At 42.2% G+C, this 25111-nt stretch overlaps 1 protein-coding gene across 1 annotated transcript in view; it reads left to right on the forward strand.

The window, feature by feature from the left end:
• LOC138349855 (uncharacterized) overlaps positions 1-25111 on the forward strand; it is a 242317-nt gene that overhangs the window by 149450 nt on the left and 67756 nt on the right. Inside the window, exon 2 of the mRNA XM_069327655.1 lies at positions 22524-22641. Coding sequence (XP_069183756.1) covers positions 22566-22641 — 76 coding nt within the window. The 5' untranslated portion in view covers positions 22524-22565. The remainder of the gene's footprint in view (positions 1-22523; positions 22642-25111) is intronic.

Below are 25111 nucleotides of genomic sequence, written 5' to 3' on the forward strand. Positions count from 1 at the left end.
AGAGAGAGGATGGATATTTATTTCACACACACACACACACACGCACACACACACACACACACACACACACACACACACACACACACACACACACACACACACACACACACACACACACACACCACAGGTGGAAACTGAGTACCCACATGAGCCACAGGGACGTTAGAAATAACTTTTTCAGTGTCAGAGTATTTAACGGATGGAATGTATTAGGCAGTGATGTGGTGGAGGCTGACTCCATACACAGTTTCAAATGTAGATATGATAGAGCCCAGTAGGCTCAGGAATCTTTACACCAGTTGATTGACAGTTGAGAGGCGGGACCAAAGAGCCAAAGCTCAACCCCCGCAAGCACAACTAGATAAGTACACACGCACACACACACACACACACACACACACACACACACACACACACACACACACACACACACACACACACACACACACACACACACACACAGCCTGCGGCTAGAAAGGCAGGATCCAAGAGCTAATGCCCAACCCTACCGGGACAAATAGATGAGTACACACCCACATACACTAAACTGACGTTCATAAATATTGAAATTCCAAACTGACATGATGTTCAGCTTAGAAATTCGCCGTTTGGTGAAGACGTTTGATATAAAATAGCCGAAATAGATCTAAATCAATATTGTGGTCATTTTCTCTCAAGTGAAAGGAACCTTTGCTATAATAATTCCTCCTCTCTGATATTCATCGTCTGTTCGTAAATATATTTGCCCGTATATCTCCCCGTTTACCAGAATACTGTTTATCGAGACATTACTCCGGTTAGGAAATATAAATTCTCTTATCGTGACTGCCGTTTGGCAAGGTTTGGTGGTCAATCCGTTGATGTACAACAGAATACACCAGCTCCTTAACCCTTAAACTGCGCAAGTTTCGATAAATCAAATGGAAGAAATTCACAGATTCCCCACATCTCTGGGAGACCTAAGATAAGTATCGTGCGTAATTCCATGCGTTACAAGCGACGCAGAGATGCGTTTACGAGCGTTGTATTGCGTAAATTGTACGCATTTACATTTCCCATTTAAACGGATGAAAATATCACAGGTTGTAATTGCTTTTAGGGCGATAAGGTTTGCAACTGGAGATTGCCTGGGCGAACACACAGCTTCTCCGGGATGGTAAACCGTCTTGAGTACTTGTGTGAAGCTGTTTATTTAAGTACTCTGAGTGAAGCTGTTTGTTTCAGTACCCTGAGTGAAGCTGTTTGTTTCGGTTCCCTGAGTGAAGCTGTTTGTTTCGGTTCCCTGAGTGAAGCTGTTTGTTTCAGTACCCTGAGTGAAGCTGTTTGTTTCAATATCCTGAGTGAAGCTGTTTGTTTCAGTACCTGGAGTGAAGCTGTTTGTTTCAATACCCCCTGAGTGAAGCTGTTTGTTTCAGTACCCTGAGTGAAGCTGTTTGTTTCAATATCCTGAGTGAAGCTGTTTGTTTCAGCACCCTGAGTGAAGCTGTTTGTTTCAGTACCTAGAGTGAAGCTGTTTGTTTCAGTACCCTGAGTGAAGCTGTTTGTTCCAGTACCCTGAGTGAAGCTGTTTGTTCCAGTACCCTGAGTGAAGCTGTTTGTTCCAGTACCCTGAGTGAAGCTGTTTGTTCCAGTACCCTGAGTGAAGCCTTTTTTTTAGAGGAGACAATATGAAGGTGGTTGAGAATTCTGTAATATGTGATACCTACACCACTAGCCCCACACAGAAGAGCCCCACACACAAGAGCCCCACACACAAGAGCCCCACACACAAGAGCCCCACACACAAGAGCCCCACACACAAGAGCCCCACACACAAGAGCCCCACACACAAGAGCCCCACACACAAGAGCCCCACACACAAGAGCCCCACACACAAGAGCCCCACACAGAAGAGCCCCACACACAAGAGCCCCACACACAAGAGCCCCACACACAAGAGCCCCACACACAAGAGCCCCACACAGAAGAGCCCCACACAGAAGAGCCCCACACAGAAGAGCCCCACACAGAAGAGCCCCACACAGAAGAGCCCCACACACAAGAGCCACACACACAAGAGCCCCACACACAAGAGCCCCACACACAAGAGCCCCACACAGAAGAGCCCCACACAGAAGAGCCCCACACACAAGAGCCCCACACACAAGAGCCCCACACACAAGAGCCCCACACACAAGAGCCCCACACAGAAGAGCTCCACACACAAGAGCCACACACACAAGAGCCCCACACACAAGAGCCCCACACACAAGAGCTCCACACACAAGAGCCACACACACAAGAGCCCCACACAGAAGAGCCCCACACAGAAGAGCCCCACACAGAAGAGCCCCACACAGAAGAGCCCCACACACAAGAGCCACACACACAAGAGCCCCACACACAAGAGCCCCACACACAAGAGCCCCACACAGAAGAGCCCCACACAGAAGAGCCCCACACACAAGAGCCCCACACACAAGAGCCCCACACACAAGAGCCCCACACACAAGAGCCCCACACAGAAGAGCTCCACACACAAGAGCCACACACACAAGAGCCCCACACACAAGAGCCCCACACACAAGAGCTCCACACACAAGAGCCACACACACAAGAGCCCCACACACAAGAGGGCCACACACACACACACACAAGAGCCACACACAGGAGCCCCACACACAAAGAGCCACACACAAGATCCCCACACACATGAGGGCCACACAAGAGGGCCACACACACACACACACACAAGAGCCACACACAGGAGCCCCACACACAAAGAGCCACACACAAGAGCCCCACACACAAGAGCCCCCCCCCCCCCACACACACACACCAGCCCTCAAGCAGCGTGCACCATAATCCCCCGCCCCCCCCCCCCCCACCCCCCACACACACACACCCAAACACCACCGTCTTATCCTGGTCAAACATGCAGGAGGAGAGAGAGAGACGCCGGGAGCCTCGACGCTACCAGGGAAAAAGTGTAATACGTCTTGACCCTCTTGACTGTTGTGGTCGATATCGCCGGCGCCTCCGTGCTTGTCGCAGGGGACCTTAATTACGGGTTTAAGTCCCCCCAAACACGCGCTCGGTAACCTGGTCACTACGGGAAGCCACGATCACTCGGTTACAAACGGTTGCACCTGATGCGTCTGTTCACCTAACGGTAAATATAGGTAGAAGCTGGGAGTTAAGACAGCTGCTTTGGCTGCATCTTAGATAGGTATATATGTGTGTAGAAAGCGAATATACATATGTGGGGAGTTATAATTGAGAAAAATAGGTCGGGAGTCAGTGCATTAGATAAGCGATGGTTAGAAAGGCGGGGTCCAAGAGCTAAGAGTTCAATCTAGGAATAAATGATATATTCAAATAGTATGTACACACACAGTATGTATGTACACAATATGTTACGGTGACGCACAGTAACATACGATACTTTTCACTGTAGAAAAGTGGAAGTGTTGGAGAGGAAATTAGACACGCTCCTGTAAGAAATGCGAGACCCAACAGGGTTGTTGATTGATGAAGATTAATCCACCCAAGAGGTGGCACGGGCATGAATAGCCCGTAAATAGGTTGATAGGTTGTTGCTCCGGCCCTTCTATTATCAGCGAAGCGATGAACCTCATACTCAGCAACTATCAAGAGCCGCCCAACATTCAGTTACATTCTATCACGTTCGAAACCCAGTGGGGACATCCAGCACATGACCCTAGCCACCACTGAATCGTAGGAGATGGGTATACTGACCCAAGCGAAAGGTCCTCTCACTGTCTCAGTCGCTTTATTGTATTCACTTCTGCACAGCCTTTGAATATGTTGACAAGGATCAAGAAAACATATCTCTAAGCGTGAGTCAATAATAAAACTGTACAAATTCATTTTGAGAGTTAATTCTTCTACTTCTCAAGTGAAGAACTTGAGAAATGTATAGAAGATTCGTGCTATATTCATCGATCTCATCAATTCTGTTATATTCAGTAACATGTCTAATAGAAAGACTTCCTATCTCTGTCTGCCTTTCCCTACCCATTCTCTCTCTCTCTCTCTCTCTCTCTCTCTCTCTCTCTCTCTCTCTCTCTCTCTCTCTCTCTCTCTCTCTCTCTCTCTCTCTCTCTCTCTCTCTCATCATCATCATCAAACCGCACATCAGAAAATTAAGAAACGACAACGTTTCGGTCCGTCCTCGCCCATTATCATGTTGTGTAGTGGTCCAGTCCTTTTCTTTCTGTCTCCCTGTCTATCTTTTCCTCTCTCTTTCCCTGTCTCTCTTTTGCTCTCTCACTCTCTCATTCCCTGTCTCTCTCTTTTCCTCTCTCTCATTCCTTGTGTTTCTTTTCCTCTCTCTTTCTCTGTCTCACTTTCCAATTCTATGTCTCGCTGTCTCTCAGAAAATTTAATATTAACATGCACTAAAAATCTCAACAGTAAAGAAATCCCCGATTTCGGCACTTGGGCCGACCCCGCCTGGCCTTGCATAATCCCCTCGTGTTATGTTGCAATGTTGGGTGAATCTATCCCTATACATCTGATTACATGATTACAAAATGTGTGGCATTAACATACACAGGGCCTTACACACACATTATGTATGTATGTGTGTATGTGTGTGAGTGTGTGAGTACTCACCTAATTGTACTCACCTAGTTGTGCTTACGGGGATTGAGCTCTGGCTCTTTAGTCTTGCCTCTCATCTATTAATATGCTGGTGTTCAAGTTGTTGACAGTGGTGATATCCTGGTCAGGATATCAGAGATATCCTGACCAGGAATAATCGATAGATGCAGCGACAACAGACATTAAATATAGCAGAATACCTACATATTAAACACTCGTCCAGTTATCAACCAGCAGCTTGGACCTAGGCTTGTCCAGCCATATACAAGTTCAGGACAGAATTACAAATTTACTCCATTCTCACTCTCCCAGTCGTTGGCCAGCCAGAAATAGTTCCCAGATTAGTGAACACATCATTTTTGTACAGTTAGGCATATATATATAAACCTATTTCATGTTCATCTACAATCTACAGAAAGCTTATGATAGATATATTACTATAACACGACAATTATAATGATTAAAAAACAAATTATTTAAGTTTTTGTGTAGATTGTAGATGATGGACCTGAAAGATTTGACTCAAAATCAGGCCAAAAAAGGAAGATGAACTGAAACGGGTGACTGGCCTTCAGTGTGCAAGCTATTGAGTCAAAGTTTTCAGAGAAACTTGAAGACACGATCTCATACAGGTGGTGGCAGTCCTCGAGAAGTTTAATGACCCGACCAAGTGAGATATTACCAAGACACGTGACTCTCTTGAAATCTCCGACACTGTAAAGATCACTGATTTTAAGCTCTGGTGGTGTGAAGCCGTAAGGAATAGCTCCCAGCAACGGCAGCACGTGTTGTCTAGTGCAGTAAACACCACCACACACAGAGATCACACTAACGTGATGTATCAAATGAACAAATCCACAAGGGCCGTGACGAGGATTCGAACCTGCGTCCGGGAGCATCCCAGACACTGCCTTAATCGACTGAGCTACTGACTGAGAATTTGTTCAGTAAACACCACGGCTGAAAACCAGTTCATTTAATGAAGAAAAATTAGAAATAATCAAAAGACTTTCGCGTAGATTCTTTATTTATTTATTTTTATAATTCTGTTATTAAGGAACCTAAAGTAATATTCTTATTCCACCAGTTTCCAGCTAAATTATTTGAGCAGAATTTCCTGCATGTCATAATAAATGTTTTAACACGATTTTGCAATTGGCAGTATATCCCATTTACTTGCTTTTACGTAAGAGCATTAACCCATACTTTCAGTCGCATTATGCAGTTTTCCCAATTGGTTGACTCTATTTAGTCATGAACACCTACACAGTTTACGGGTTAACGTTACTATTGAAAAAAACAATTTTTGCTAACATAATATTGGGGAAGACAAAAGGAGAAACGAGGGGTTCTACATAGCAATGGTGTAGCCAATATTGTAGATACAGTTTGCGATACAGAGGTAGGGGATGGGGGGGGCCACACTCTGAGATGCAGAGAGAGAGAGAGATAGAGAGAGAGAGAGAGAGAGAGAGAGAGAGAGAGAGAGAGAGAGAGAGAGAGAGAGAGAGAGAGAGAGAAAACGCCAGGAGGAAGCTTGTATAAGATTAATAACATATTACACACAGGGAACACGTTACACGAGTTTATATACAAAGAAAATTTTTCATTTCTAAGCAAAGCCGCAAGCATTATAGTTCGACATAAGATAATTATCAAGAGAGAGAGTGCTGAACCGGTGTGACTAAGTTGGAAGACTTCCTAACCTCACATTAAGGTAGACAGGGTCCTTTGAAAATATTTGTATCCCAAGAAGCTGATCGGCAATCGTACTTCAGTTTGTTTCTATAAATTATACAACCTAAGGACAATTATGAGGAATATATATACACCCAGTGGCTCCCCCGTTTATCTGTGTATATACACAAAGTTTGCATGTATATTGAACTCTGTTTAGGATGAAAGTATTCTTGCTGGTTGGTATGTTATGGGGGGTGACCCCTAGTAACCCTCCATAGGTTGTTTAGCTCAAAGCAGATAAAACTACTCGACTGAGTGAGTAGTCTCGACTACTCGACTCTATATAACACTAAGTGGTCGCACTTTGCTTAATACCAGTAATCAGAAAATCAGCCAATTGCATAGATCTTTGCATAATCGACTGATGTATTTACGATATGTGTACTCAGTCCCTTCAAGTGGGTATGGGTACTCAGTCCCTTTCAGAGGACACGTGTGTTCAGTCCCTTTAAGCAGACATGTGTACTCAGTCCCTCAGATAGTGGGACTAGCGTCTCACACGGGTCGTCTCAGAGTAGTGAGGATAGGAGCCTCTTGAGTGTCGTGTCGCTATTACCTACTGCCTTAAAATGTTAAGCGTCCTGAGGGGAAAATTGTATGCTCCCCTTGTCTCTCTTTTTCCGCGACACTCGCCGCCACTGTGTGTCTACACCACCACTCTGTCTCTTCACCACCACCAATGCTGTCTCTTTCTCTTCGCCAACACACTTTCTCTCCAACCACCATCACTGTGTCTCATCGTCACCACCACCAACATTATCTCTCTCTCCACCACCAGAACCACATTCCACCGCCAGATTGTGGAAACAAAGGGGAAATTCTCACGGAAATGTACAAAATATGTGAGGAACTTCACCTGTGTGTAGGCTGAGGCTGTGAGAATAAACGTTGCCAGAAGAAACGTTGTCAGGCGAAACGTTCGATAACATGAGAACATCTGTGGAGCAGGGCAGCAGGATCGAACCACTGCTCTCGCTCACTCTTGATTCATCCCGTTATTGTGATTTTCTTGTGTATTAGTTACCACACGGACTGTAGATGACGTGTGGAAAACTCCCAGAGTAACTACAAATGCCACGAAATTAATAAAACTCGACTCTATATCACAATGGCTGATGCAGGAGGCTGCATAGAGCCTCCCCCCGATCATTTTTGTGTAAATTTGTTGGTAAATAAAACATAAACGTAGTCCCAATATACAAAACAGAGGACAGACAATAGTCACTATATTACACATCAGTAACAGTGACAAGAATTCTTCGTAAAGTGCTGGAAAAAAAGTAATCAGAATCTTCTTTACTAGAAGACTTCTTCACTAAAATACAAGAGTAAAAAGAAGACTTCTTCACTAAAATACAAGAGGAAAAAGAAGACTTCTTCACTAAAATACAAGAGGAAAAAGAAGACTTCTTCACTAAAATACAAGAGGAAAAAGAAGACTTCTTCACTAAAATACAAGAGGAAAAAGAAGACTTCTTCACTAAAATACAAGAGTAAAAAGAAGACTTCTTCACTAAAATACAAGAGGAAAAAGAACACTGGCTACACAGATTTTTTGTCTTGAATGTCAACAAATATTTGACACTGATCCTCTTGAAAAGCCGGTGTATAAAACAAGTTGGGATGACACTAAACTGGGTTAGGAAATGCTTGAAGAACAAATAAGACAGAGTTAGTATGGAGCCTCGGATGATGTGATAGCTTGGGGACCCTCGAGGCTCACTACTAGCACCTTAATAGCTACTAGTAATAGCTACTACTACTAGCCCCCCAAGTACTAGTAGCACTAGTACCATTTTTCTTTGTTATTTATGAGAAATGTGAATGAAACTACCCCGAGGGAGTGAGCTCATTTAACATTCGATTTAAACCTAATAAGGAATATAACATCCGAGAAGGATTGCAATGCCCGACACACTACTAGAACATTATCTAACACAGTGCAGAGTTACAGCCACAACAGACCACTGGAACATTATCTAACACAGTGCAGAGTTACAGCCACAACAGACCACTGGAACACTATCTAACACAGAGCAGAGTTACAGCCACAACAGACCACTGGAACATTATCTAACACAGTGCAGAGTTACAGCCACAACAGACCACTGGAACATTATCTAACACAGTGCAGAGTTACAGCCACAACAGACCACTGGAACATTATCTAACACAGTGCAGAGTTACAGCCACAACAGACCACTGGAACACTATCTAACACAGTGCAGAGTTACAGCCACAACAGACCACTGGAACACTATCTAACACAGTACAGAGTTGGAAACCCATTAAGATTTCAACTTAGATTCAACAGAGCAGAAGAAGTTGTTAAACACATGGAACAAAATCTTACTAAAGCGACCATACGAGTCATAAATACTCATACTCCGCCCAAGTAAAACAGAAATAAGCAACACTTAGTGGGACCAGCCAGAGGCTTAGGGCCCGCGCAGGAATATTCCTACAAACAAACAAAAAAATACAGTACCATAATCTACACCTTGCAAAGCTGGAAGTTGAAATAGTGCAGAGGTTTGCAATGATGTGAGTGCAAGAAGCAGGACAAAAAGAAGGACTTCAGGACAGAGGTGAAAACAAAAGTTAATGATTCGAAAAGAGGGTAAGGAAAAACTCATGCCCTGTACGGGTGATCAACGAGAGGGCCCCTGTGGGACCCTCTGGGACTCTGTGGGACCCTATCGGACCCTGTGGGACCCTATGGGACCCTGTGGGACCCTATGGGACCCTATGGGACCCTCGTTGTGGTCCCCAACTGCTGTGATCTCCAACGAGGGTGATTAACGAGGGGGAATACACTGAAACGTGTTGACGCGAAATTCAGTTCCATTTCGAACTTTAAATCCGGATTCGACACAGATTTCTAACATTTCTATCAAGAAACTCAAATTATTACGCAGTGGGTGCAATATAATGCTAGTAGGCGGGACATTAGAACTAAAACTCACTAATTCCGGAGTCACAGACAGGTAAGCCCTACACTCTTGTCTAATAACATTATGTAGTTCTATGTTATTTGTAAATGTAATTATTGCATTGTTTACAATATATTTATTATGTTACCTCTCAGTCATCATATTAAAGAGTTATACCCACCCGAGTTATCTATTTCAATGGCTATATGTCTAAGGTTGGAGTCCCGATGTTTGGGCTCAGCCTCACCCAACTTTGCCCCGTGATTGTTGTGGGGTATTTGCCCAACATGGCTGAGCCGGAATCTGCATCATTCAAACGAATACCGCATGGCACGATGCCATAGGGAACCCTATACACTTCTTCCTCGAGTTTAAGACTTAAAAAAAAATCAAAACTAGTTATTCTATAAATGTTTGCTGCATCTCCAACAATGGGAATGTCTTGAAGGAGGAGCCTCCTCCTCTCTAGCCTCTACTGGGGACATCCACCTGGGAATCTCTCACTCTCGTCTATACTTCAGCAATATTGCTTTAAGCGAAACCTGTGTTTGCTCCATTATTCTGCCTGTGAGGGCGCGAGATTCTTGGGTACCTCGGTGGTGTTCTTGGGGCTGTATGATTGGTTCATACTTCCTGTGTGTGCATGATTGGTTCATACTTCCTGTGTGTGCATGATTGGTTCATACTTCCTGTGTGTGCATGATTGGTTCATACTGCTGTGTGTTGTTGTGCCTGTAGGATTTTTTCATACTACTGTTCAGGGTAGTATGAAAAATTACCCATAACTCGCCCATAACTCACCCATAACTACTTAACCCATAACTCAACAAAGTATTCAAACATCAGTACACTGTGGGTTACTCATTCCCATAGGAGGGCTTCCATCTTGACCTTCGTTATGTCCGACTCCTTCAGGGTGAAGATCAGATCGAGTCTAACTGATTCATCTTCTCCTCTCCTACTCGTAGGGTCCCTTGACATATTAGCCTAGAACATTTCTTGTTTCCATGTCCAGTAGTTTAGCTCACAAGGTATCTGTTCCTCCATGTGGGTCTCTGTTTTCCCAGTCTATCTTCTTATAGTTGAAGTCTGCTATAATCAACAGTCTGGATCCGTTCCTGTAAAGTGACAGAAGCTGTGCTCTCTCTTATATCAATGGTAACTATGTTGTTTCTGCTGTAATTCCTCTCTGGGTCTTCTGACATTTGGTGGGGGGGTATTATATTACTACTGATATTATTTTTTATCTTCAAATTGCCACGGTGCGTATTATATACGGTGCGTCACTGAAACTTCACCGCCCCGGATATCCATCTCCTCTAAACTCCAGTCTTACCTTATCAGCAGAGCGGCTCCACCTCCACCTCTTCCTTCTCTCTCTTTTCTTACCACACAGTATTCCTGCGGAAACACTGCAGCTGTTTATGACGTTTGTTAATTTTGTTTTCGGGGGTGCTATTATGTCTGGGTTTTCCTCTCGTGACCATTCTCGAAGTTCACTTGTTTTACTTGTAGTTCCATCTGTGTTTGTGTACATTACCTTGAAGCTCACTTTCTTCTGTCTATTCTCACTTCTTTCCTCTTGATGGGCATTCCACTGGCTAAGGAGGTTATTTCATGGGTGTGGCAAGATGAGATGGTTAACAGGATCTTAGAGAATTATGGGGTGAGGATTGGGGGGCCAAATAAAGGGAGAGAAAGGGAATGTATGGGTTGGGAGGGAGAGGGAGAGTTGGGGGGGGGAGACAAATGAGTGGGAACAGGAAGGGTTCGGGGGTGAAGAGAGTTTCTATGGGAAAGGGGTTGGGGATGTTGTATTACTCTCTTAGGTTGCTAAGCTGCTGATAGGGGGTTCCCCACTCCCTCTCTGAGAGTGTTAAATTAGGGATTGTCTCCCCCTGGTTCTCTTTCCTTCTCCTTGCGCTTCTTCCTTGCATCTGCTGACATGATTCTCTCGTCCCTTGTCATATCCCTCTGAACGAATACCTTTTTCTACCCCCTCACACTTAACAGAGATGGCTCCTCTTTGCTAGATTTTCCTCTTTTGTGGTCTCGTTTGAGAGGAGGGTCTTTATCATTCGATATCTGTCCATGTTGTACCAGCCTAGCAGGAAAACCTGTTCTACACTTTGTTCAGGGAGGGAGAATGGGAGGGAGGGTGAGGGAGAGTGAGAGGGAGGGTGAGGGAGAGCGAGAGGAATGCTGGGAGGGAGAAAGAAATAAGAGAGGTCGAGCAGTATTGGTTAAGGGACTGGATGGGATGGTCAGATTCTGGAGTGATTGAATCGGAAGAGCCGGATGTGGGTGACAGTCTGGAGTTAGGTGGCTGACAGTCTGGAGTTAGGTGGCTGGCAGTCTGGAGTTAGGTGGGTCACAGTCCGGAGTTTGTTACGTGATAATTAAGGTGATTATAGTGATGAGAATAGTGGGAAGTGAAGTTAACTACAGTACCTCGTAAGATGGTTGGACGTAATGAGGGTTTTAGGAGGTAGGGACCGAATGGGAACAGCAGGGACCGAATTAATAAAGTGTGTATATATGGTGAGGAAATAGTTAGATGGAACCAATATTATGACCGTGTGAAACTACCATATCTTGCCACATTTCATGTGAAGATTTTAACAATTAGTTCTATAAAACAGTAGAGAGCCCCCGTGGAAATTTGGTGTGATTTCAGAGTGTTGATTTTGTGATGATGTTATAGTGAGTGCTATCGAGTGGTGTTATCTGGAAGTTATGGCGAGTGAACATGTATCTTTTTCTTTATCTATAACAATCTGAAAAGTAAAATAATCTATGTTATCTATAACAATTACCCCCCAATAATAGATTCCTGTGCCCTCCAGATCTGTACTATCTTCCCTGTTCACTGAAAGCGGGAAATGAAGTGGTGATGCTGGAAATGATTGATTATGCGTTCCAATTATGTTCCCTCAAACTACAATTATTCCACATGATTGTAAATATATTAATGGTCTTTGCCTTAATATTTTCAAAGGGTGTTTAAGCAGGTAATTATCGGTCAATTTGCTTAGCTTTATTAGCTGGTGAACTCATGGAATATATCATCAACAAATTTAAAGTTCTCAATAAGGTTTATTAAAAATTTGTTAGTCCAAAAGTCTGAAAAGTAGATCTACTAATCTTATGCTTCCTGTCTTGCTAATCTTTCTATCACAGACATTAGTGGGAATACTCTCCTCCTCTTTTGAGAGATCATCAGAATTAGCATATTAAAATAAAGTACTGAAAATGCCATCAATTCTGAATTCAAGCTTATATCTCTAAAGCTCTTCAAAGTCAAATGTATTTTGAGCTCATTTAGAGCCTATTTGAAATACTTAAAATTCGGAATGTATGCATTAATCAATGTAACTTTAAAAAGACTCGTTTTAAATAAATAATTTAAATTGTTTAATGGCAGCGAGGTGGGTGGGTGTACACCATAGAATCTATAAAGAAACATTAAAAATGCTATTTTTTTTAAGTGTACAAAATAGCATATTTAATACTTTTATAGATTCTCTGTTGTACCTCCACCCTCCTCACTGTCATTACTCAAGTGGTGGTCGTTTAGTACCGCCCAATGAAGCGGTCTGAATGTCATATTCCTGGAGTTTAGGCCTGTGTGTGGGGGTCTGAATGTCATATTCCTGGAGTTTAGGCCTGTGTGTGGGGGTCTGAATGTCATATTCCTGGAGTTTAGGCCTGTGTGTGGGTTCTGAATGTCATATTCCTGGAGTTTAGGCCTGTGTGTGGGGTCTGAATGTCATATTCCTGGAGTTTAGGCCTGTGTGTGGGTTCTGAATGTCATATTCCTGGAGTTTAGGCCTGTGTGTGGGGTCTGAATGTCATATTCCTGGAGTTTAGGCCCGTGTGTGGGTTCTGAATGTCATATTCCTGGAGTTTAGGCCCGTGTGTGGGTTCTGAATGTCATATTCCTGGAGTTTAGGCCTGTGTGTGGGTTCTGAATGTCATATTCCTGGAGTTTAGGCCCGTGTGTGGATTCTGAATGTCATATTCCTGGAGTTTAGGCCTGTGTGTGGGGTTCTGAATGTCATATTCCTGGAGTTTAGGCCTGTGTGTGGGTTCTGAATGTCATATTCCTGGAGTTTAGGCCCGTGTGTGGGTTCTGAATGTCATATTCCTGGAGTTTAGGCCTGTGTGTGGGTTCTGAATGTCATATTCCTGGAGTTTAGGCCTGTGTGTGGGGTCTGAATGTCATATTCCTGGAGTTTAGGCCTGTGTGTGGGTTCTGAATGTCATATTCCTGGAGTTTAGGCCCGTGTGTGGGTTCTGAATGTCATATTCCTGGAGTTTAGGCCTGTGTGTGGGTTCTGAATGTCATATTCCTGGAGTTTAGGCCCGTGTGTGGGTTCTGAATGTCATATTCCTGGAGTTTAGGCCTGTGTGTGGGGTTCTGAATGTCATATTCCTGGAGTTTAGGCCTGTGTGTGGGTTCTGAATGTCATATTCCTGGAGTTTAGGCCCGTGTGTGGGTTCTGAATATCATATTCCTGGAGTTTAGGCCTGTGTGTGGGGTTCTGAATGTCATATTCCTGGAGTTTAGGCCTGTGTGTGGGTTCTGAATGTCATATTCCTGGAGTTTAGGCCTGTGTGTGGGTTCTGAATGTCATATTCCTGGAGTTTAGGCCCGTGTGTGGGTTCTGAATGTCATATTCCTGGAGTTTAGGCCCGTGTGTGGGTTCTGAATGTCATATTCCTGGAGTTTAGGCCTGTGTGTGGGTTCTGAATGTCATATTCCTGGAGTTTAGGCCTGTGTGTGGTTACTCTGTCACAACACATCCTGATATTCGTTCCATGTCTCACCTGCCCTATTCGCTGGACGAGCAGCGGTGGCCAGGAATGTTATTGGTGCCACGAAGCGTGACACAGATAGTGACCACGGTGTGGTGAGCCATGGCAGGGAGGGACAGGGGGTGTTGTGTGACAAGGAGGCTTGACAGGGAAGGGAAAGGGACGTTGATGTGACGTCAAATGGCACAGAAGTTCAGGCTAATTGTCAAGTTCATTATCTCTACGCAAAATTGTTACAAAGCATTACAAAGTATATCTTGGTTGCAGGTCCAGCATATCATCAAGTATTCCAGTATTCTACAATATTTTGAGTTCAACATATCTCAACCCAGGAAGTTAGTTAGTATGGGACAGGGTACAATATAATATTCAAAGAAATGCATAATTTCCCTCAAAATTCACTAATAGTGGTTTCGATATTTGAGGTTTGGGAAAGCTGTCAGATACGTCTTTATCCCAAGGGAATTCTGGTTATTAAAACATCGCATTATCTAGTTTTTGCTTTATCAGTTCCTTTTATAAATGTCCCCTTACGGTATTCATCATAATGCTTTAAGGGCTTCGTGAATTTCTTAGTTCAGTTAGATTTTCATCTGACATTCACTGCATCATTCTCTTTATCACTACTAATGAAATGAAATTAATCTCTAATACTGACCTGCCACCGGCTGTCTTTGCAAGCATGTCAACAGAGACATACTTTGATGTGTCAACATGTGATGGTATCCAGAGGAATTTAATCTCAAAGCTGTATTCTTTTATAGCTAAAACATTTATTCTAATAACACTGGGGCAGAGGGTGTTGGTGTGCCGACCCATGGCAAGGGGGGGTATGGCGACCCATGGCAAGGGGGGGTATGGCGACCCATGGCAGGGGGTGTGGCTTGCCATGGTAGGGAAGGAAGCGACCAGAGTGGTGGGGCAAAAGTGAGACAGAGACGATTGGTAGACAAATTGATTAATGAATCAAGTGGAGGGACAAATGATGGAATGATGGATGGTCAAGGGTAAGGAGATGGAAGAGCGAGGAGAGAGGGAAGGGAGAGAGAGAGAGAGAGAGAGAGGAGAAGAGAGGAAAGAGTGAGTGGGTACAAGAGTTGTGGAATGGGATAGGTACTTACATATTGGTACATATCTATCAGTGATGGGCTCACCGATCTATCTACCCTTGTTGTACCTGTTGCATTATATTCTATTTTGACGTTCGACCTCTTTATCGATAGAGGTGGCTTCCTCAACGTCTTCCACCTGCTAACTCCCACCATTAAGAAGAGGTGAAGTAAGGGGCCTGATAGAGAAACAAGGAGTAAATGAGAATAATCTTGAGGTGGTGATAAAGAGGTGGTAGATGCAATTAGAGAAGAGGGAGATGTGAGAAGTGTAAGGGATCTTAGTGCGGTGTGAGCGTGATGAATGAAGGTTGTGAGTGTGTAGAGTGAGTGGCTGTGTGTGTGTGGCTGGAGTGCATAGAGTGCACAGTCCCTCGCGCCGTCCCCAGCGTAAGTGAGTGTTGGGTTACTTTAAATATAGAGATGACTCGCCTGAGTGAATGACGAGACACTTCCTGTTTATACTTTTACCGTCGGTTCACTCGAGGGCCTCCAGTGCCTGATGCCTCTGTTGGCCCACTCAGGATTGGACAGGAGGGTCCTTCAATAAATTTGGCTCACTGGGGATTAGACAGAGGTCCTCTTGTTTATACTTTTGGCACACTTGAGTTAGAGATGACTGAGCCACACTGAGTGGCTCTCCCTACCTGATACTAGTCTAGCTCACTGGAGAGAGAGAGAGAGAGAGAGAGAGAGAGAGAGAGAGAGAGAGAGAGAGAGAGAGAGAGAGAGAGAGAGAGAGAGAGAGAGAGAGAGAGAGACTACATTGCTTAATGTTCTGGTTAGGTCACTGATGAAGAGAAATGGGGAAGTCCTTAACTGCCAGTTCTCTGAGAGAGAGGCACGGGGCGTCCTCTACTTGACTGCTACATTTGCCTCTCTTAAGGATGACCAGCCTCATCTGCCCTACTTGAAAGGGTATAAAGATGGCTATGTTATCCGAGGTTTCTAATTATATCAACGCAAAATAAGAGCATTAAACAACTGATGGAAATTGGATAAATTTAGATTTAGAATAGAGCTGGATAAATACTGGCTGATAAATAAGGTTATAGATTTTGGGAACAGGTGTCTAAGTAACTAACAGTGGTGGAGTTGTATATAAAAGTGACCTCATGTGAGCTATTAGACCTTCTCTAAATTTTCTCTATTCTTACGTACTTGTATATGGAATTTTGCTTAGAAGAATAGTTTGCACTGAAAAGTTATCAGGGGCAATTAATATGAACTTCAGGTAAGAAAAATATTAATATTTCAGTGCGATATATTTTAACAGCTGGGACAAGATTCATTGCAATTTAGGCATGAATGCTAGGGATGGAGTTTTTTTTTTCCTTTGGGGTTGAAGAATTGACAAATGTCTGGATGGAATTGTTTTAAATATTTGTTTGAGTTTAAATTACTAGAAAACATTGATCTGAGTGTGAACTGTAATGGGGTATAACTGATAATATGTAAACCCAATTTGGATAATAGAGGGAACAAATTTTGCTATTATGGAGAAAACATTAGAGATAGTTTAATTATTATCTATTTATGATTAGCAACAAATTGAAATACACACATAAACATAACAGTGCCTTAAAAATATGCTGTCACCATTAAAATTAAAATGAACGAGTTAAGAACAGTTTTTTGCAAATAATTAATATGTTATTGCAATCACAGAAACAAGGTAAATGAAGCATCACTGCAACTAATTGTGGGATTTCAAACCAAGAATCAGTAACACTCACAGACCTATAAGAGCTACATGAGATAGGGTTGGGTAGCGTTATTAGATATTATTTATTCATGTAGAATTTATCAGATTAATAAAACAGACCAATTAATAAAACAACCAAACAATGCAAATTTGTTATCGCTTAGTTATCGTTCATAGATGTTTGATAAGATAATTCATCCCTTTTACAGCATTATATATATATATATATATATATATATATATATATTTATATATATATATATATATATATATATATATATATATATATATATATATATATATATATATATATATTATACCTCAATAGATCACATCATGTTCCACATTATAATCCACATCGAGAGTCACATATGTGCCCCATGGAGAGTCATATATGTGCCACATCGAGCTACATATGTGCCACATGGTATGTTTTTCTGTGACAGGGAGTGAGAGCGGAATGGTGCCAGTGAAGCCTTGTCAGCATCGACAGTGGTGACAGCACACTGTCAGCAGTGATGTTGCGAATGTTGACAGATATATATATGTGTCAAGCTCTCCTCTCTACCAATTACGCCTCTTTGTTTATGATACTGGCCTCTAGTTGCCGCCACACTGATGTATATTCATACCTACAGCGTGAATATATATGAACCTCTTGATGTTACCTATATGTACACACACACACCTGACTTATACCCCTCCACCTGCTATATGATTTCAGGTGTTCCACAAGCCTCTCTATTTACGTTTTGGATTGGTCGAAAACGTTCCTTTGATGGGAATATGTGTTGCATTGGTATGTGCTGAAAATATTGATTGGTGTTGAGTGGTTTGGACTTTGGACCATAAATACTCACATGTGTTTCAATTCCACTTGTGTTGCTAGACTCGGACATCAAAGCCTTTGTGCTCGGCATTTTAGGCCATACGTGCGAAATCACATCGCTAAATTGACTTGCGACAGGAATACATGGAGTCGTGTATGCTATGTATGAGCACTGTTAAATATGCTAATTTGTTTTTGGGTGAATTGTAGGTATGGATTCATACACACGTGTGGATGAGGCACGTTCAGTGTTAGATTTGATCATACTGAAAACTCTGAGCTGGAAAAAATATACACACAAATATATATATATATATATATATATATATATATATATATATATATATATATATATATATATATATAAATATATATATATATATATATATATATATATATGTCGTACCTAGTAGCCAGAACTCACTTCTCAGCCTACTATTCAAGGCCCGATTTGCCTAATAAGCCAAGTTTTCCTGAATTAATATATTTACTATAATTTTTTTCTTATGAAATGATAAAGCAACCCTTTTCTCTATGTATGAGGTCAATTTTTTTTTATTGGAGTTAAAATTAACGTAGATATATGACCGAACCTAACCAACCCTACCTAACCTAACCTAACCTATATTTATAGGTAAGGTTAGGTTAGGTAGCCAAAAAAAGCTAGGTTAGGTTAGGTTAGGTAGGTTAGGTAGACGAAAAAACATTAATTCATGAAAACTTGGCTTATTAGGCAAATCGGGCCTTGAATAGTAGGCTGAGAAGTGCGTTCTGGCTATTAGGTACGACATATATATATATATATATATATATATATATATATATATATATATATATATATATATATATATATATATATATATAGAAAGGTAGGTATACCCCATTTTATTTTGTGTGTTTATTGGAGAGTTAACTTTCATCTTGGACTATGATCATGAATATAGTATATCTACTTGTCTGCTGGTTGGTCAGTAATCTTATGTGGTGGTGTTAGTAGCCCTCTCAATATTGACAGGCCTTATGATCCCTACATTAAGCAAATCACAAAATCAACGCAGCATATATAACCCCATCACATGTGATCTCAGTGTAGATGCAAAATGATGCAGATGAAACATTGAGAAGATATAATGTTTCATCTGTATCGTTGATACCACATAGCTCCAAGCTAAAAATAAAGGTGTTATCAGAATGCTGGAAAATGTCTATTGTGATGCAAATGTTCCAAACAGCAAATGACAAGAAACAATGAATTTGAGACCAGTATCATTAACTAACATCGCTTGCAATTTACTGCAGACTGACGCAAAAGTCCTGAAACCCTTAGATCAGGTTAATTTCCTCGCAATACATTATTTATTTTTTATTTTTTTTTTGCGAAACGAAAATTGCACTTGACAAATTATTTTCAGTTTGACGACATGATGGCCAAAAAAATCAGAGAAGGGAGAGAGTTGCGTAAATTGCATCCTAATTGTCAGTAGTCATTAGACTATCGGACGAATAACGTCAGCAGCTGTTGTGCAATTAGCCAATGTGGGGGTCAGCATTCAGGAAGTTAGACAAACAACCCTGGCTAGCTCTATAAGCAACCAATTTCAGATCTATTCTTGACTCTGTTGCCAGGCCACTCCTACAGTGCAAGAAACATGAGGAACACTTCACCACACACGGGAGGACACCAGAGCCTCATCAAATTCTAAGGGAATTTTGACAAAATAGATAAAAAAAACTTTCAAAGTGAGAAGAGTAAGAGAAGATGTATAACATTTTCAAGGGAATTGATAGAGGGAGAGGAGGGAGGGAATTTTCAGGGTAAAGCATCAAGCCATTACGACTATATAGTACTTGGAAGGGATTAGGATAAGGATTTGGGATGGGACGGGAGGAAAGGAATGGTGCCAAACCACCTGGACGGTCGGGGATTGAACGCCGACCTGCATGAAGCGAGACCGTCGCTCTACCGTCCAGCTCAAGTGGTTGGGTAGGGAATTGATAGAGTGGATGAAGACATTATTTAACACGGGTAGTTCACGATCACGGGGACACAGGTAGAAACTAAGTACCCAAATGAGCCACAGAGACATTAGAAAGAATTTTCAGTGTCAGAGTAGTTAACAGTTGAAATGTATTAGGCAGTGATGTGGTAGAAGCAGACTCCATACACAGCTTCAAATGTAAATATGACAGAGCCCAGTAGGCTCAGGAATCTGTACACCAGTTGATTGACGGTTGAGAGGCGGAACCAAAGAGCCAAATTTCATTCCCCAAAAGCATAATTAGGTGAGTATTATTAAGTGAGTGCACACAAGTATTCTTTGTAAAGTTATTACACTAAACAAAAGAAGTCTGATCGATAATTTATAACATAAAAATCTTGCTTCCAAGCATCAATATATATTAGTAAAGGAAAATCTTGCTTGACCAACTTATAAATATTCTATGACGAACAGGAAAGAGAGGGCTGGGGTAGACTGCATTTTCCTGGATAGGCAGAAAGCCTTCGACACTGTTCGTGACAAGCGAAATGTACTACAGTGAGTAAAGGAGTACCAAACAAGAAGGAGGAATGTAAAAAGCTATCAGAATGGGGAGAAATATGGAGTGGAGTCCATCATGGGTTGGTACTAAGGCCTACCCTCTTCCTAATATACGTAGACGATCTATGAGAAGGAGTAAGCTCATTCTTATCCATGTTTGCAAACGATGCTCAGCTGAAGGGGCGAATCAGAGCTGAGAATGATTGGAAAACATTACAAGATGGCCTAGAACATCTCTAGAGACATATTAGCATATTGTGTATATTTAGGCACTGGTTAGGTTAAGTTAGGTGTTTAGGTTCTGTTGGTGATTATTTGTGTTTATAGTACGTGGGTGAAGCATTTACAGCGTTGTGATTCGTTTAAAAGTCGTCAGTGAAGCACTCATTTCGAAAGTGTTCGGAGGTCATCAGTTGGGAGTCGTGTATAAAGCATTTTCATTCATAAACAGGGGATGTGGTGGGTGCACACACACACACACACACACACACACACACACACACACACACACACGCGCGCGCACACACACACACACACACACACACACACACACACACACACACACACACACACACACACACACACACACACACACACACACACACATTTCTCCAACAACACCATAATTTAAAAATCTGCAGTGCTACCCCTGACTGCGGTTGACTCATACATACATTACACAAGAGGGACTTAGTGCTGAGCTTAAGTATAATCCGGGTATTATACATAACAATACCTTGCTAGAGTAAACCTGCTTTACAGAAACCTTGGCCATGATGTCGTTGATAACAGCTGAGTTCAGCGGCGTTCAGAGCACCTGTCTGTAGATAATTAGTGAGTTTGTTGCACCTGTCTCGTGTGCAACCGGTCCTCAGGTATTGTTCGAGGCCAGACGCTAAGGGCTAGCCTCACCACACACTGTACAATGATACATGGGTGGTGTGGGAGCGTCATAGGCCAGTCATATATGACACCTGTCGGACCCAGTGTCACCTTTGACCAAGTATTTGTATGTATTGAGATTTTCTGTGATTTTTCATTAAGTCTGGAATTGGAGATTGGCTTTCCGCAGACTTCTTATTGGTTTTCAGGTGTCGATGATATTTTCTGAGAACAGAGAGATATGGGGAGACTGAGAGGGAGAGAAGGAGGAGGAGAGTGGATACGATAGAGATAGAGGGGAATATTGATGGAGAGATGAAGATAGGGGGAAGAGATGTACAAAAGGGAAGGAAGAGACATACTGTCCCGGGCACCGCCGGATACCACTTTCAATATGTTCTAAATAAACATCTCCACCCGCAGGTATGAACTGTAAGCAAAGTAATTACGTTTCGAGCCGTCCTCGACCCTTGTAAAGTCGAACTGAGACGTGTTTCAATGTGTGCACAGCACTTTATTATCTTATGTCTCACAGTCTCAAACTTTATTAAGACCGTGAACGGAAATTTCATACCCGCGTCACTACATTTTTTTGAGCTTATTGAAACGTACATCACTTCCCAGCCAGCATCCCACGGTGAGAAGATACGGAAGCTGTAGGATTGGAAGGACCACGCGAATCACCAAGCATCCCATGGACACATATAGACATGAAAGCATCCCAATCCGGTATATATTATTGTGATACGTGTACATGTTCTACTACATATGCAAGAATTCTCCTTGTGAACTCATTGGCCAGTGATGCCACTATCACATCTCACCCATGGATACCTGGAATTGTATGACCAATAGTACCTTCATAGATACCAAGACATAGGGTAAGATAACATAATTATCTTAAAAAGAGTAGAGTTGGCCCCCCTATTCAAGAGTAGAGTTGCCCCCCTATCCAAGAGTAGAGTTGGCATCAGGTCAATTAATTTGAACCATTAGATATGACTTACAATCTCGGGAATCGTTTCCTGATCATATTATTGCAAGGAAGTAGGGATCAGCTTTGCATCCTCTGCAATTCACAGTATTTTCATTAAATTCTTCGATGAGTACCAACGTCAAAACAAAATTGTTATTCATCTGATAACCAGTATCGGCCGGAAATAATGTGAAAATGTTAATTATTTAATAATGAGAAAACTCATCATTGTCACTGCAAGCCTGCATACAAGTCACAGTGGGTTTTTGCTCATTTGCAACAACGCTGTAGTTACGGTGAGTTTACTGACCCGGCCTATATATATTACCCCCTCAAGGTATACAGTAGTTTACAGGTTTACTAAAATCACTGTTGTCTCTCCTCAGGTAAATGGTTCGAGGCTAGGGTGAGGCGCCAGGTCACCCTGGATGGTCAGCTGTAGCAGCAGCTGTGAGGGGAAGTTTCTCCTGCAGGTGAGACAGGAAGGAAAATATCCCTTTGCAGGTGTGTAATTGACGAAACTGCTCCCTTTGCAGGTGTGTAATTAATGAAACTGCTCCCTTTGCAGGTGTGTAATTGATGAAACTGCTCCTTTTGCAGGTGTGTAATTGATGAAACTGCTCCCTTTGCAGGTGTTTAATTGATGAAACTGCTCCATTTGCAGGTGTGTAATTGATGAAACTGCTCCCTTTGCAGGTGTTTAATTGATGAAACTGCTTTCTTTGCAGCTGTGCAATTGATGAAACTGCTCCCTTTGCAGGTGTGCAATTGATGAAACTGCTCCCTTTGCAGAAGTGTAATTGATGAAACTGCTCCCTTTGCAGGTGTGTAAGTGAAAATGACTTCTGCATGTATGTCAGGAGGGAAAAATGCTCTCTACAGCTGTGTAATTCAGGAATTACACAGACAACAATAAAAATTAAGCATGTGCATCTGGAAGGAAAATAACATTTTCCCGGTGTAATGCTGGACATCATCTTAACGGTTCTTGGGCCCCAAATTGGTACTCAACTGTTCAGTCAATTTACAGTCAACCCTTCATGGTACAGTGTGCGGTCCTTAGACACTTAATAGACAGTCCTTAGACAGCCGTTAGACACTTAACTGTCCTTTGACAGCCGTTAGACACTTAACTGTCCTTAGATAGCCGTTAGACACTTAACTGTCCTTAGACAGCCCTTAGACACTTAACTGTCCTTAGACAGCCGTTAGACACTTAACTGTCCTTAGACAGCCGTTAGACACTTAACTGTCCTTAGACAGCCGTTAGACACTTAACTGTCCTTAGATAGCCGTTAGACACTTAGAAGTCCTTAGACAGCCCTTAGACACTTAACTGTCCTTAGACAGACGTTAGACACTTAGAAGTCCTTAGACAGCCCTTAGACACTTAACTGTCCTTAGACAGCCGTTAGACACTTAACTGTCCTTAGACAGCCGTTAGACACTTAGAAGTCCTTAGACAGCCCTTAGACACTTAACTGTCCTTAGACAGCCGTTAGACACTTAACTGTCCTTAGACAGCCCTTAGACACTTAACGGACAGTCCTTAGACAGTCCTTAGACACTTAACTGACCCTTCTTAGACAGACTTTAGACACTTAACGGACAGTCCTTAGACAGTCCTTAGACACTTAACTGTCCTTAGACAGCCCTTAGACACTTAACGGACAGTCCTTAGACAGTCCTTAGACACTTAACTGACCCTTCTTAGACAGACTTTAGACACTTAACGGACAGTCCTTAGGCAGTCCTTAGACACTTAACTGACCCTTCTTAGACAGACTTTAGACACTTAACGGACAGTCCTTAGACAGCCCTTAGACACCTAACAGACAGTCCTTAGACAGCCCTTAGACACCTAACAGACAGTCCTTAGACAGCCCTTAGACACTTAACGGACAGTCCTTAGACAGCCCTTAGACACCTAACAGACAGTCCTTACACAGCCCTTTGACACTTAAACTCAAAATCAAAAGCCCCTTTTTTTCATAAATGTCTCTAAGTTATTCAGTGATTTCAGTTTATTCAGTGATTTCAGTTTATTCAGTTTACACCAATTTTTTTTTACATTTATTTTGTGTAGGTTGTTTACCAAATAGCTCTCCACCACGGTCGGTTTGTTGGTCGGGTGGAGGTGAGACCTCCCAATATAAAGGGATTTTGACCAGACCACACACTAGAAATTGAAGGGACGACGACGTTTCGGTCCGTCCTGGACCATTCTCAAGTCGATTGTGAGAATGGTCCAGGACGGACCGAAACGTCGTCGTCCCTTCAATTTCTAGTGTGTGGTCTGGTCAACATACTTCAGCCACGTTATTGTGACTCATCGCCTGCATAAAGGGATTTGGCTGCAATCAGCTGTGACCTTTCAATTGGTATTACTGGCTATATAATGGTATCAGGTGTTGACATGTTCAAGCTCAATACTCATTATCTGAATCCGATTATTAGTTAGCTGGGATCACTTACAGCTAGATTGTGGATATTACCGATTGTTCTGGCGTTTATAGTGACCTTACTGAAACTACCTGGCGATTGTAACTTATTTTTTTGTTATACTTTTAGCATGATTTTCTCGAAATTTTGACGGGAGTTATATTTTTTACGAAATTCTACGAATTATATTATAACATTCTCACACTTTTAACGTAACTACATCTAAAATTGAATTTAAGAATAGTTTTCTAATAATTTTATCATAACTGCTCATAATTTTATCATAACTTCCTCATAGTTTTTAACATAACTTTCTCATTATCTTAATTGATATTGTTCTAACCAAAATCTGGCATTGTTCCAGTCACAATCACGACCGCTTATATTGTTCCAAACAATCACGACGACTGACATTGTACCAACCAAACACCATCATAGCTTCGGTACTTACAACTTTGAATTAAACTACAACTAAAATTGAGAGCTTCTCAATTCACAACCGCACCCACATAAGCTCTATCCAAAACCATCA

Source organism: Procambarus clarkii, chromosome 20, assembly GCF_040958095.1.
Source record: "Procambarus clarkii isolate CNS0578487 chromosome 20, FALCON_Pclarkii_2.0, whole genome shotgun sequence".
In the NCBI taxonomy this organism is placed as follows: Eukaryota; Metazoa; Arthropoda; class Malacostraca; order Decapoda; family Cambaridae; genus Procambarus; species Procambarus clarkii.